General features: G+C 39.4%; 1 protein-coding gene across 6 annotated transcripts in view; it reads right to left on the bottom strand.

Annotated features, from left to right (window-relative positions):
• The window catches only part of diaph2 (diaphanous-related formin 2), a 388,183-nt gene that overhangs the window by 152,452 nt on the left and 219,897 nt on the right, over window positions 1–15,834 (bottom strand). For all 6 annotated transcript variants that reach the window (XM_051954583.1, XM_051954588.1, XM_051954587.1 and 3 more), the window contains 2 exons: window positions 6,969–7,070; window positions 4,072–4,311 (listed from right to left, as the gene is read on the bottom strand). In XM_051954583.1, coding sequence (XP_051810543.1) covers window positions 4,072–4,311; window positions 6,969–7,070 — 342 coding nt within the window. The remainder of the gene's footprint in view (window positions 1–4,071; window positions 4,312–6,968; window positions 7,071–15,834) is intronic.

The following is a 15,834-nucleotide window of genomic DNA, read 5'->3' as shown; positions in this document are numbered from 1 at the left end:
CACAACCCACCTCTGTGTACTCATACTGATAATATCTGTGCTGTAAACAGTCTGCAGTTGGACATACCCACACATGTACGCATGTGAGCACGATCACACACACGCATTTAGGCAATGGCGAACTGAGACAATTATAAGCAGTCAGAGGCGCACCGTCACACACCAACTCAAAAATACACACACACGCTTTCATTAGACGAGGATCAGTCATTTTCTCACGTTGTTTAACTACAATATAATTTCATGGATTTTAAATTTTAATTGTTTATTGCTACACCCCAAACTATCATCACTGCACAAAAAAAGTGCATCTCTGGCATACTGATTCCATCTGCTGACTAATATTAGTAATATGTAATAAAGACAGGGGGAGAGACAAGAGACAAACAAAAAATTGAAAAAAAAATTTGTGAGTGTTAAAAAAACAGGACATTTCCCTGCACTATAATTGTAAATGATGTGGTACAGTGGCAGAGTTTATGTTGTATCTCTGGATTGGAGTATCTTCTCAGTGACAACATGTGCTGATAATTTAGCGAGGGATCTTTAACCTGAGTTAATCTTGTGGCCATGCAGGGGAAGAGGATGGGTATTCTGGGGTTTCATTAGGTGCAGTGGGTGTAAATGGAGAGGCCATGTGGCTACACGTAATAGGGCAGCCATTACAATTATCTGCTGAAACTGGAAGCATATTAGCATTGTGAGGTGAACAATCCTGACATAATAAAACTGGATAGAGTCCACAGAGCATGCATAGTCACTCATTCATAAACAAAACTCTCCACTTCCTGTCTCCAAACTTGTACATTTAACTGAATATGTACAATTTAAATGAAATAATGTCTGGCACTGTATGAAAAACAAACTCGGGTCAATGGCCAATACAGATAAATTACAAGGACATTAGTTTGTATAACTGTAGTTAATTTACTGTATTTTCAAACAGTTTATGCTAAAACTAAACAAGGGGTCATTGGTAGGAGTAACACATCCTGTCGAGGGCCTCCGCGAGGACACACTGAATCCACATAAAACCTGAGGCGCTGATGTTAAGTTTCACACTAGTTTACATCAAGAATTTCAGTCATGCAGCTTTGAAGCATCGTGAGAACTGTGCCAAGGGCTGAGGAGCGCGAGGGCACAGGCTGCAATGAGCTCGTCTATTTCAAAGTCCAAAACCATTTTAATCTTAGTCCATCACTTGTCCTGGCCATTTTAAAGTTTGTGTTAAAAGCGAAAGGACCTTCGCTGTCAGTGCTCTTGAGCGAAGGAATGTTCTCCACGAAGAGCTTACGCTACCTTAAGTTTTACCTCAGATCTTGTTCTGTTTTTAAACCACCCATATAAAATGCCTCATGCTATTTTTTGTTTCTTTTACAGAAGCCACTTACAATGTGTCTTATCCCATTATGTTTTAATGAGGCGACTGAATGGAGTGTGCATAAATGTTACTACTTCAAACGAATCTGTTCATTTGAAGTAGATGGAAAAACAATGCTTCATTACTGTGCTGTTGAAAGCAAAATCTAAACAGCGATATCAGTCAATCTCTCATGGCATAAATTGCCTTGAGGTGGCATTATTTGAAATCCCTCACTAGTTAGCACAATACATTACTATACATATGAATTTAGAGTGGCAAGATATATTACAAGTAAACAGGTTCCGGCTTAAACATCTACATCAGAAGTGAATAAATAAATAAAACAATAATTTAGTAAGAACAGAAGTAGTAGCGATGGGAATCCAGCAGCTTCACGTTAACAGGAGAATTGTCGGCCCTTGATTGTTCAATTTAACTTCTGCAGATGGTGCAGCAGCAAAGGACAAACACATGGCATAGGTACTGATAAACCTGTGTATTATACTGAATCACAATAAAGATACAAGCAAAGTGAATGCAGTGTTTAGATATAGAAGCAGTCAAGGCCACGGCTGACAATAAGTTCTATGAAGACATGTTCTCATCATGCCTCAATCTGATGAGGACATGAAGTTTACAATGCAGTCAGTAATTGCAACAATAATATCAGCTGTGGAAATTGCTATATTTTGTACACAAGGTCAGACTGATGTTGGCTAGATGACTCCCTGTTAGTCAATCAAGTGTCTAATAGACAGCATGTTCTGTTCAACTTAAATGGAACATGAATCATTGCCATGTGGTCCTTAATTATTAAGGAGGGCCGGTAAATGTGTTTTCCCTCGGTAGGGCAAGAATAAAACTCAAGAGATGCAGTATTTATTTACTTTCTGGTCATCCAGCAGATGGATTTTTAGATTTACCCAAATTAATTATAATAACAGTCTCTTACTCTAGATTGTTAATTACCATGCCCATTTTTGAAGATATTACTGCAATTTGAAAAATATGATTAAAAATGTCCCCATAATGTCATTTGCTCATATATTTTTCAAACTAAACCAAAGTATTGTGACATGGAATCCACATTTTAATAGTGTCCTTGTGATACCACAGTGCCAGTTCAGTGCGCTGAATATATATGATCAGGCTGGCTCCCAGGAGATTTGTGTGTCCTTGACCGGACTAGAGGTTGTAGTGGAGTCCTCAAGGTGGAAGGTGAAGGTGGGTGAGACTGGGCCCTTCTCCTTGCGGCTCATTCCCATCATCAGCCTCCTCCCTGATGAGCCCATTAGGTACCCCAGACCTGCCACCCAGGGGGCCATTTACTTGATTGACTAAAGTGAGAAAGCAGACTTTTTTTTCTTGTCCATCAATAATGGTCCAATCAGCCCCCTGAGGCGTTACCAGCCTCCGACACTCCAAACTGATTCAGTCAGCTTGCTGGAATACCAAAGGTACACTACATTCGCCAGAGTAAAGCCCTTTCTACATCAAACACGCGTGGAAGGTGGTGGCTGCCGGAATTCACACATAGCTCTCCTATATGGACAAATGCTACGTTGAGTGTTTTCACATGCCACGATGGTTCAATGTGATGCAACCATTTGGGATAGGTCTGCTTTTGTTTCCCTTCATTTATGTAACAGCTGTAGCACTGCTACAGAACAGAAGAGAATTTGAGAAAAAAGAGACAGAAACATTTGAGAACCAGATGTAGCACAAGGAGAATCCCCTACTAACACATTAAATACTAAATTATTGTATTTGCTGCACAGCATCACAGCGCAGAATGCACAAAAAAGGGGTTGTTTCTAAGTACTGGGCATGCTTCATACCTTTTCCTGGAGAGGTTCCCTTATTAATTTTACTGTTTCTATGTAGTGCTAGAAATTCTTTACAACTGTACTGTAATTTCTGCAACTTGAACCCAACACATTTATAGAATTTTGTTGGACATTTTTGAACATTTTCCAAAAGTTATTCTTACTATTTTTTTATATATCTTTAAATAGCACGTGTATAGAGAATCACAGCGTCAGTTAATGTGGTCAATACTTTGGTTCTGATGTCTGTACATGACTGTACATCAGTTGTGGCCTTGTAAAGATTCAACTGAAATATAGCCTGGTTTGGCCTAAAAAAGTAAGTTTAAAAAAAAACGGCACCATTCATAGATAAAAATATGAAAAAGAAGAAAAAAACCATGTCATGTTACACTGATTTATGTAAATAAATAACAAACAATAACAACTTCCTGACTATAATTTCCTACTTTTAGAGCCACCTTCCTCCTGTGGTATCATTTTAAAATCAAAGCAAGAACCCTGTTTTCATTGCAACCCGAGTCACCCTCGCTTTGTGCGGCAGCTGACAGCTTCGTTGTGCTTTGTATAGTTGGGTGTGCATGGCTGCCAGTCTTCGCTTTCACACCTTTGCATGCTGTGATTTTATCTGGCAGTGAACACACATTCTGTCTTCCCGGTAGTTCCACACTTCTTAATATTTGTTGTATTGAAACTGTTTTATTTGATTGTCGGCTAATCTCAAATTAGATCAAAATACAGTCGACTAAATCAAAATATACTTGAAACCAATGTGTTTTACCTTTGAAATGTGAAGTAAAATGAACAATCACAAGTCAAGTCAACCACTTCATGCCTTAACATTTTGTGAACATGGCTCCGTGTGCTGTAACGCTGCGCTACCTTGGAAAGAAAGCTGATGTTGAAGCCAAACGTCTGGGCGTTCCTCGAGCCAGCATTCATGTAATTGCCAACCAGCAGTATCAACTCCAGGAGTCTGTGGAAGCCTTCACTCTTCTTCACCTCTTCACAGGCGAATGTCACATTCATGATGTCTGGCCGGATGTTATTCACCTGCTCCTCAAACGTCAGCTTAAACAGAATGCCGTTGAGTCGTGGTCGTAGGAGTTTAACTGAACTCATCTGAATGTGGAAATAACAGTGAAAAGAAACAATGTTAAGTGCCTTACACTGTATAAAAACAAAGGACCAAGGTCTAGTTCCCCATTATCATTCAGCTGAAAAAGAAATCCTACTTTCTTTTTCACTTTTTAAAATTTATTTAGATGGAATAATTGTGTGCAGCTCACCCGTACTTTCTAAGTGCATTTATTGAAGAAGTTATCATAGTTTTAATTTATTTATATGCGAATGAGTTATTCATGATCAATATGTATGTATTTTAAGACAAAGAGTTTGTGCTGACTGTCATACTATAAGCAAGTTGTCACTCTTGTTTTTCTCCTTGAAAGAGATGCTTGACAGACTCGACCTTTCTATTGCAGTAAATTAAAATTTGAATTAAAATTTTTGCTGTTGCCCCCATAACATAACCATTAAAAAAAAGCTCAAAAAGACACAAATATTCTGGGCAATGCAAGAAAAAGCACATACTTTTGTGTGTTTTCTTCTCTTACAGCCAGCAATAAAACGAGGACTTATTTCTGGAGAGGCCCACCATTTTGCTATGCTAATCTGACACTCAGTAAGTAGGTAAGTAAGTGCCACCATACATAAAATATATGAGCTCATTATTTGCATGATGCACCCCACCTTGAAAAACACATGTATTAAGAGCAGCATTTCACTGATTGGAAGCAATTTGTTGCTCACTTGACAGGGGAATTGCACTCTGAAGCCCAAGTATCTCAGGCAAATAATGAACATCTCTCTAGGAACAAAAAAAGATATGCCATATTTACATTAAGGCACAAAAGGCTTTGAAAGTCTAAATGATAAGCTTCTCAATCAAGAATTCTGCTACTCACAATCTCAGGAACATTTGAAAATTAAAAGGTGACACAATAGCTGTTAATAAGTTGAGCAAGCAAAGACAGAAAAGAAATCCGATAAACTTACACCGACTTTCCATCACCATCATGTTGAATTTCTGGTGTAATTGCAGCTGCCGCTAATAAACTGAAAATCAACTACCCTCTTTAGCAAATGGGATTTACCCATTTCCCACATCCCTCCTGACTTTTATATGGATAAAGGAATCTCCCATTAAACAGATTTGTCATAAATAATATAACAGCCCCAATCAATACTTGTGGGCTTCGGAGTTGAATGATTGAAGTAAAAAAAAAAAAAAAAACTACAAAAAACAAAGGGAAACAAGAAATCATCGCTATTAAGATGAAAAGGAATGAACACAAACATGATATGTGGAAACACTCACGCAACCACAATCCCACCCAGCGCCATTCCTTCCACAGACGCCTGTTCATGCACATACACACACACACACACACACACACACACACACACACAAACCCAAATAAGCGCACGCACTGATTTGTATACAATAAGTAGAAATCAAATTGAAAGAGAGCACGCCGGTGACAGCTCCGCCAGAGAAAAGCTTGAACGTGGCTTATTTCCCAGGGGAACCAAATATCTCCACAATGAGGAGCTACTTCATCAGTGGGGAGATATATGATCACAACGCTGGTGAGATCATGAGGGAAACCGCCTCCTTCTGTTTCATTACATCTTCTAAAAGACGCAGGTAAAAAGCCTTCAACAAGTAAAGAGAATAACTAGTGTGATGGAGCACACCGGCGACCCTCGGCTCCACCTGAACATGTCTGTTGTAAAACTGCATAATGTACCTCTATGATCTTGTTGTAAAGTTAACTTTAAAGATAACACTTCCTTTAACTGTTGCCTTAAGTGTTGGGAAATTCACTTGGTAAATGGATGGCAAGAGCAGTTAATTAAAAAGTAATTACAGCTGTAACTAAGTGTAAAGGTCAGAGCAGCTTGATGATGTACTCCCCTTCTCCTACCACAGATTTACAGTAACTATTCAACCCCGCCTTTCCGGTCATCCGCAAGGTCTAATCCTAGCAAGAGCACAGGCTAATGTGAAAAGGCGCGGGGGGGGGGAGTTGCCAGAGCATGCAAAACTCCAAGGCTGCAAGAAAATAAAAATAGGTTGATGATGCATAGGAAACATCCTAGTGAAAATATCACAGGACAAGCCTTAACGATTGTCCAGATATACAATATGTTATCTACATCATTATTTATCTCACTACTGCAAAAGACAGAACTTTGGCCGTTCATGATAAATTGATTAGAGGACTGGGATACTTCACCACGGAAGCTGACTACAGCTGCAGACTTTTCAGAGAACTTTATTACAGACAGGATATATAGCCCTGGGGTATGATTTTATCATGAGACAACATTGACAGCTGATGTCAAAATATGGTGTTCGTTAAGTTCTTGATCAAGTCAAAAACACTTCTTTTTTTTTTTTTTCCATAGCACGCCCTCTGTCCTTTGAATGCTGGGTTACCAAATTGACTTTGTTTTAATTAAATATGCTGTTTGTATTGTTAGATGTTGAAATTAAACACCACTGAAGCATTTGGGGATGAATCAGTTTAAGGTACCTCAGTCTCCAAGCTATACCACTGTCTGAACCGAGCATTTACCCCCAAAAGTCAAGGAAAATTACATTTCTTGATTGTGCATGCCAGTCACCGTGTTCGACCAGAACAGGAAGTATGATTGTGTAAAATGTGTGTTCCCTTGTGGGAGTCCTGTAGGCACCAGTAAACTTTACTCACCACAATGCCAAACTGCTCCGACTCCACAAGCTCTTCGTATTCACCCTTTAGTTCCGCCAGCGCACTCAGCTCTTTCTGCTCCGGCAGGTTCTTTATCAGGTTCTACAAATGGAAGAACACACGCAAGCACGGACACACAGACACACACAGACACAGGAAGCTACTGTTAATGCAAATCTCATTTTCTGTCCACGTCGGGATAAAAATCACCTCACACACAAGGATGACAGCTTGCATTACATAGCAGGGAGAGAAAGCAAGTTCACACAAGCAAAGAGTGAATGTGTTCCTTTTCATCTTGCCTGGGTAGTTAACAGTTAACACTTTTTTTTCCCTCATTTTACAAAAAATACCATTTGTTCATATGAGACAGTTAAAAGGTTAAAGTTATATATAAACTTTAGCCTCTGGATGCACATTTTAAGTGCTATGGAAGAACAATTACTGACATCAAATGCTTTTAATGCGTCTATAAATGGACACAGACAACACACAAAACAGTCAAAGTAAATAATTTTGATCATGTAAATTTTTCTTCATCAAACCCGGTTTCACTAAGAATGCACAGAGGTTTGTCTCGCAGAAAAGTGAGTAGATAAGGTCACATAATCACTGCTCACTTTTGGTTCTTTGCAGTGAGAGTCGTGGCGCTTAGTCAGTTACTGAACATGTCAGGGACCTTCAGATAGCAGACCTTCTACTGTATAATCCACATCACCTTGCAACTGTCTATAAAATACATGTAACGGGTTTGCCACTAATTTGCTACTACGTGATGAATTTCCTTCGTGGAAGGAGGGGGGCAAAAAAGAAAATAACTGCTGGTGGTGTGGTTGAAGATTAAGATGGAGATGAGGAAGATAATGGGAGGGGCTGCGTTTTCTGTAAATGTTAATTGTTTGTGTGAAGGTCAGCCAAGTTAATAAAATTGACCACAGCGACTTTTCCCCCTCTTTTTCTCAGAGGAGAAGAAGAGGAAGAGGTGCCCTTTTCCAGGTCTTCACAAAGCTTCCTTCCTCATTAGCCCCCCAAATTTATTCAGCAGGAGCAGACTGGCGCAGGATCACGTGGCCAGATGGAAGCCCAGACAGAAAAAAAACAGAGAGCAGACACTGCTGTTGGGCCACAGGCCTGGCTGACCACGCTATAGACCTCAGCACCCATCACAGACAACACAGCCAGAGAACACTGCCCACTAATGATGACATCGCTGTCCTTCCCGCAGGGAATTCAGCAATATAAAAAGTAAGCCATAATGCAAGCCATGCAGTCCTGTTTGGTATGAAGCCATTAAATGAAATGTTGCTTGTTTTTGCCAAAGCCCCAATTAGGGTCTGCGGCAAGTATCAGTGCCTTAATAATGATGGAGTTTGATCATATCAGCAAAAGCAGAAAGCATTGTTGATAGCATAAAACAAAAAAATAACAACATTTGTGTAATTGGAACTACAAGGATTACATTGAAAGTAAAATATGACCAAGTACCTTTTTTGTAGATCCCAGCAGTGGAAGCTACTGTAATTATTCACTGATGACCTTCAAGGAAGAAACTCTTCCTAACTCTGTCTCATACCTGATGGTTTTTATAATTTTTGGCAAAGGGAAATTAACATAATTTAGATCATGTTCTTCAGAAATACACGCTCGAACTATCTGAAACGCTAGTTGAACAGGCTTTTGAATTTCCCTTGGGATTATTAAAGTATCTATCCATCTGTCTGTCCGTTCGTCCGTCCGTCCATCCTTCAGAAATCAGGTTTCCGTAAACGACACTGAATGATCCCACTCAGACTGAAGTGTATGTAAGCACAATTCCAAATGAACAAAAACAATGTGCTGGGAGAGAAACAGAGAGCACAATGCGGTGGGAATAAAGTTCTTCTCCTGACATTAGCAGGTGGATTAGTAACAAAGTTCTCTGACAATGTATCACTGGCTCAGAATAAAACAACACGAGTGCAGAAGAAATTTATTCATCTGTTGCAATAGTTATTGCTAATGCTGTGGCAAATCCGATTATTTAAACTGTGCTTCTCTGGCAAACAATTAGAGGTATATTTTTGTAAGTCCTTTACAATGCCTTTCCATTTGAGTTGAGTCTGGTTTGGCACAGTATAGAAATGAAGGAGAAAAGAATCCAGTCCATTTCTAATATCGCTTTCTTTCTTAAGTGAAGCCGCACTTGTATCCACTGCTTAGGCGTGCGACAAATCAAAGGCAACAATATACAAATATATATATGGCTACAACTGTTAGATGGATTTGCACCTTTCAAAGTGGAAAACATTTTAATTACAGTATGAGTGGAATTAATGCTTTGAAAAAGGTGAACGTAATCTACAACAGTTCAAAAAGTGACAACTGAATGCAAGTGAAACAGGCAGAAAGAAGACAAGGTGGTGGCAAATCGAATCCACCTTGTGCTTGTCATTTCATTTGTCTGTCATCTTGTTAATTATCAGAAACCCCATAGAGTACAATTGACACAAAGGCAGCGCCATATGTGTGGCAATGTGGGAGACTGGGTGATGATGCTGGGCCAGACTCCTCACCGCAGGCCACCAGACACACACAGCAGTCTAGGAGAGATTACTGGAAGTATGCTAGCAACACTACACATTCATTTACCGCCTTGGGCGAAGATGAAGGCGCTACATATCAGCACATGTGCCGTGAGACAACACAGGAAACAGCAAGCTTGGTTGTTCAGGTTAAAACCTCGTAAATTCCAGTATGTCAGTGTCAAACTGTAGGCTGGATGTGTCAAAAAAAGTGAATATATTGAATAAGTGAACAAGAGTAAGGGTTTACTGAAGATTTAAGGGAAAATGCTTTATGGTAAAATTTAGTGAGTATCAAGACTAAGATTTACCGACAGCAGGTCAACTCAAGGACTCACAGGGAGACTTGCAACACCGATTCTGATGCTTTCCCCTCACGTTCATTTAGAATTATATTATTTAGGGCACAAACATAAACAAAATAAATGTAGTAGATATTGTTGAAATAATTTTATTCGTGCTACCCACACTGAGGTAGGTCTGTACTTGAGGATTGGAAGTGTTTGAGAGAGTAAAGGAGAGTGTAAAAGTAATGAGATACAGGTTACGGTTCACTAAACATTTGTAGAGGATGACAGTATCTGTAGGGCTTTCACTTCCGTACTTTGATCTCTGCTGCTGTCAGCCAGCTTCCAGGGAATCAAGTTCACAGTTTCACAGCATCCAAAACCCATGCCAAGCTAATAGAGTTTAAAGGGCGGGATCGGGCATGCATTAGCCATAAACCTAACCAAACAGTTTCTGACACTACATGTTGTTAAAACAGTGGGTGGTGATGCAGTGCAAATGTAGTGTAAGAAGGTACAGAAAAGCTTTGATATTAAGAGTAAAATAAACATCAGCGACTGTGTATATTGTTTCATATTTTCTGCAACAATAAAGAAATAAGTAAATGCCATGTTGTGTGAAAGAAAAATCACATTAAGTCTACTTGGATTGTCATCTGAAACTCTGATTTGAACTTCTAATCTGCACGGCGCCTACTTTACCCATACCTCATGAAACGCACTGAGAGCAAGGAGAGGCATATTCCCAACAGTAATGTCAAAATGATAAAGAAGCCCAAGAAGCCTTAAGATACAGTCTGAGACACGTCAATCGATAAAGCTTTTCTCAGAGCAATAAAGTCTTTATTAAGCTGGGTTAAATAAAGGAGAAAGGAGAGAGAGTCACCTGATGTCTCAAAGATGATCTGAGTAAACTGCACTCCTTTCTAAAAGGCCTATGGGAGGTCTATAACAAAGACAGAAGAAGAGCCATGTCTGCCATGTGCTTGACAGATGTGATTTTCTCCTTTTAATTGATTTTCTCCTCAATTTTGGAAGACAGAGAAGCACGTGGTATTCTGCCCATGCCTTGTGATGAAGAGCAACATGGGACTGCCATCTCCCTGCCGTGACACCTCAGCGGGCTCCCTACCTGGCTCATGGCACATCAGTGAAGGCTTCAGTTTGAATCAATAACAAAATAATCAACAGACAAGAAGATTTTTCAACTTTCTACAAACCTTACTTCTCACACCAACCCTTGACAGTTTGAATTTATAAAAAAAAAACAAAAAAACAAGGAAGACATTATGAGCGATTTCAAACATTTTTTTTGTCTCCAAACTAAGCTTAAGAGTCAAAAGAGAGAGAAAAAAGTAACTTTCCGCATACTTTGTGGGTGTAGACAGGATCCATGTCAGACAAAAGGTTACCAACACAGAAGTGGAATCTGAATATGTGGAACAAAGGCTATCAGGTTGAGTTTTTGTCTGTGAGAATGAGGGCAGTGTTGACAGATAATGCTGTGGAAAGGGAAGCACATTGCCTACCAAATGCAGCACTGTTCAGTTCAATTTTGTACAAAAACAATACTGATAAAGTGCATCTATTTTATCATATTTGTAATCACATGTAACATACTTACAATTATGTCTTTTTCTCATAAAACATTCATTAATATAGTTCCAAAAATTAGGATTAGAAGCAACATATTAGAAAAAAATTGAGAGAAAAACAACAATAAGGAATGGCAAATCTTGTCTCAGAGGTAAATATGTTAAACAATGCACATCAGTCATACAGGCTGCATAGTTTACAGAATGTATATCCTGCCAAATCACACAAACACCTCAAATCTCACTGTGAGCAAAGCTACAGTGACAGATTGACAGGCAACAAACTGAGTGTGACAGATTCTAAAATCGCATTAAACTAAATGAGAAATGCAGTCTAAGAGAAAGACACAAACACAGAGAGACGAAAACAGGTTGAGAGAGAGAAAGATGGGGGGAGGGATTAATTTGAGGGTTGGGGCTGGAAACCCTGACAGACTTTGTGTGACATTAAATTTGTCTTTTAGAATATATAAATCGGGGATTTTTTTTTTTAAATGCGCATACCTGAGCACTCACATCCACCATGGAGGGTGTGAAGGGGGATTAAGGGGGAAACTAAGAAGGCAAATACAGGTTCATATACAAAAAGAAAAGATATAAACAGAGAGGCGGAATTTGGTACAGAAAGAGACAGACAGAAATGAGCAACGCTGACATAAAAGAAGTAAACAAAAACAACAGCGATAGCACGAGATAAACAAAATGCTTCTCAGAGCTCATCCACCCCCACCTGAATATGTGTGAGCACTTCAGAACTTACACATTTTTTTAAAAATAGTAACCGATTCTGAACATTGCTTTAAAATGTGAATGCACATATGAACACTCCTTATTACAATAAAACTGTTTTTACAAAATACTTGGAGACAAATTGTATGCAGAACATTTCCAAAGAAACGCATGATAATAAACGTCAAGGTGGAGAAAAGTGTGTGAACTCTACTGCACTGCTCTCAAACTGTCTCATTTGTGAACATTCTTCTTTTGCAACATCTCATATAGTCATCCTAATACAGAGCTGGTATATGATGAGACTGTCAGTCAAATAAGAAGAGAGCCAGCATGCAAAACAGTAATAGAAATTAATTTGTTTGTGGACTCTGCTGTCTGAGAGTGTCTCTTTGAGTGATGTGCCATCTGTCACAGAAACAAAGAGAGAGAATTGGAAAGTGAAAACAGAAAACTAATTTTTACTCGGTTAAGAAAGCACCCACTATTCCAGAGGAGGAGTTGAATAAACTGCACATAATCAAAATTTTAGCCGTTGTGCTACATGGTGCTGCACTTTCCAATGCATCGTATGCATTTGAGTGTGTGTGCGTATGCGTGCGTGTGTGTGTGTGTGTGTGTGTGTGTGTGTGTGTGTGTGTGTGTGTGTGTGTGTGTGTGTGTGTGTGTGTTCTTGTACTTGCTACATGGTGAGCACCATTTTCTGCATTTAACTATCAAAGTGAGGACATTTTTACAAAGTGAGGACATTTTGGCCGGTCCTCACTTTGAAACAGCCATGTTTGAGGGTGAAGACTTGTTTTTAGAGAACAGGTATGAATTGAGGTTTGGTTAGGGTTAGGGTAAGGATTAGGGTTAGGCAATCAGTTGTGATGGTTAAGGTTAGGGTAAGGCTCTAGGAAATGCATTACGCCTATGGATGTCCTCACTAAGATAGAAGTACAAACATGTGTGTGTGTGTGTGTGTGTGTGTGTGTGTGTGTGTGTGTGTGTGTGTGTGTGTGTGTGTGTGTGTGTGTGAATGCGAGCGCTTTTAATCAATATTCAACCTAAGGACAGAGTACCTGGCCAGGACCCCGCAGCTACAGATCAGCAGCTTGGTGATGATCAGTAAAAAGTACATGGAGTACCTTGGGTCCTGGCCATCAATTTCTGAAGCATATTTGATATTGCACAAAACCAAGCCTAGTCTCTCTTTCCCCTGCCTTTTACTTTGTTTATTCAATACCTTCCCTCCTCTCCTGCCTTATTTTTCTAGCCCCACCAAACCCGCATAATGTATTTCACCTTTCATTGTTAAATTAGCATTTGATGCAGAGGAGAGTTATGTGCCGTGTGCCAAAATAAACCACAATTAAGCCCATGGGGGACTCGTTTCTCCTGCTTAAGCTCCTAATCCAACAGGCCCATACTTATCGCCTTGCCCCACATGTGCACTTTTACACCATGAAAATGATGCCCAACAATGTGCCAGTCTGCTAAAATCACCTGTTACAGCATTGAACAAAGGCTGGCATGGGCACTGCCAGACCCTGCAGCCAATGAGCAACAACGTGTAATGATGGGGCCATGCATATGGATGAGCATGGCGGTGATCTGGGTGATTGACAAGAGAGATAAACAATAATAACAAGCAAGGCTAGTTCGGAAGACTCCTGTGAGACCTGGCAGAAAGGTTGTTGCCATGGCGAGGTGAAGGGAAGTAGTGCAAAGCCAGAAGCTGACGACACTGATGTTTACTGTGAAACAACCTAGTCATTGTGTATAAGAATTTAATGTGACACAAGATTTCATTTACGACAATTTCTAATCATTATTTTAATATATAAATAGAGCTGAAATAAAATTGTAAGCTTACGTGAGAGGCATGTGATGTGCATGTGTTTAAGTTTTATCCGTATCCCTATGACTAAATTGCAAAGAACAAAAACAGTCATTCCAGACTTTCTTTTTTTGTAGCATGTTATCAAGTTTAGCTGCCTAATGTAGCCATCAGACACACACGTCTTAATGTGTTAAGGGTTGTGAGAGAGCTGGAGCCTTTCCCAGCTGACACTGGGCGAGAGGTGCAGCCTGCACAGGCCTCAGCTGCCTAATGTTAAATCGAATCGATGGCAATCACTTTATTAGGTTTGGAGTCACACTATGAACAGATATTGAATAAAACACAGCTCTATGACCATCTGGGGATCATTGGTGAATCAAAATCAAATTAATTCACATGGATGTACATATTACAAAACAACACATTTATTGTCTAAGGGAGGGGAAACAGAGGAGACATAAAAAACAACAACAACAAAAAGTTTGCGATAATAATTACATTTTGGGTGGAAAAAATGCAAATTTTAGGCTTTAATAGCCTGAGATCCAAGTGCAAATGCATTTGGGATTTCTGCAGCCAATAAAAGTGGCATAATACAGGTGGGTAGAAAGTATATCTTTTTTTCTCATTCCATTGGAAATGAAACTATATCAAATTGCATTAGTGTGCAAAGAGCAAAAAAATAGACCTAAGACGTGCTGTAAAAAAACACAGGGATAGATAGGTGAGGCTTATTTTTGTTTCTATGAATATCACCGCTTCAAGAAACTCAAGGGTCGGGATGATGACATATATGTTAAAATGAGTGTCTTTTCTGCTTTTCTTTGATATTCTTACTAGTGCATTTGCACACAACATAGGGCAATACTAATTACAAATGAATAGCAGCGGTGCAGTGTTAGTCATTAGCCTTTCCTTTTGAAAAGAAGATGGGGTAATATAAAATACATTGGCAGACATTAAACATTAAGAAGCCACTCTGATATTCTGCAAAACAAGCCCCTAGGGCCATATCATCCGCTGACGAGACTTAGCTTACCACACACACCAAAAACTGGGCGTGCTAAAACATTTAGTGATGACTCCCTCATTTCAAGCAGCTTGATCATATGGCATGTTCTGAGTAAGGGTGGGGAAAAGAACTGCTCTGCAGCAGTTTAAAAACTGTGATTACAGTTTGTTTGAAATGAATTCTCAGTGTGCTACGCTGTGCAAAAAATTTGAGGTCATTCAGTTGGAAAGACTCGCATTTGTACGAGGTTCGTTCCTCAGCGTGACAACAACTTCAAACTTACAACCATAAAACAGTCAAAAAGAACTATCTTCAGCAACAAGAAGAAGTGCTGCAGCAGATGGTGAGGCCCTCACAGAGCCCTGATCTTAACGTCGTCTAGTCAGTGTGGGATTACATGAAGAGACAGAATCAACTGAGACAGCTGAAGCCCACAGAACTGTGGCAAGTTCTCAAAGATGGTTGGAACAAGCTTTCTGCCAAGAACCTCGTAAAACTGTCCACAAGTGTATCGACCACTCAACCACATACCCTTTTGTTTAAGAGGCAAAGGGAAGTCATACCAGATCTTGATTTAATTTAGTTTTATTTTCTGTTTACTTCATTTTCTATTAAGTTAACTGGAACAAGCATTTATGGCTTTATTTTTTTTCAGGGTGTTCTGACAACCTTTGTCTTTTGGCTATGACCTTGTACATAATCCTAAAATTTGTTTTCCACTGTGCAGTGGAAAGTCACATCAAATATTGATTTAATTAAATGTTGTTTTCTGTTTACTTCACTTTCTATTAAGTAAACTAGAAAAAAAGTATTAATGACTGCATTTTTCAGGGTCTTCTGGCAACATTTAGCTTTTG

This window comes from Acanthochromis polyacanthus, chromosome 10 (genome assembly GCF_021347895.1).
Source record: "Acanthochromis polyacanthus isolate Apoly-LR-REF ecotype Palm Island chromosome 10, KAUST_Apoly_ChrSc, whole genome shotgun sequence".
In the NCBI taxonomy this organism is placed as follows: Eukaryota; Metazoa; Chordata; class Actinopteri; family Pomacentridae; genus Acanthochromis; species Acanthochromis polyacanthus.
This window is presented reverse-complemented; position numbering and strand designations above follow the sequence as displayed.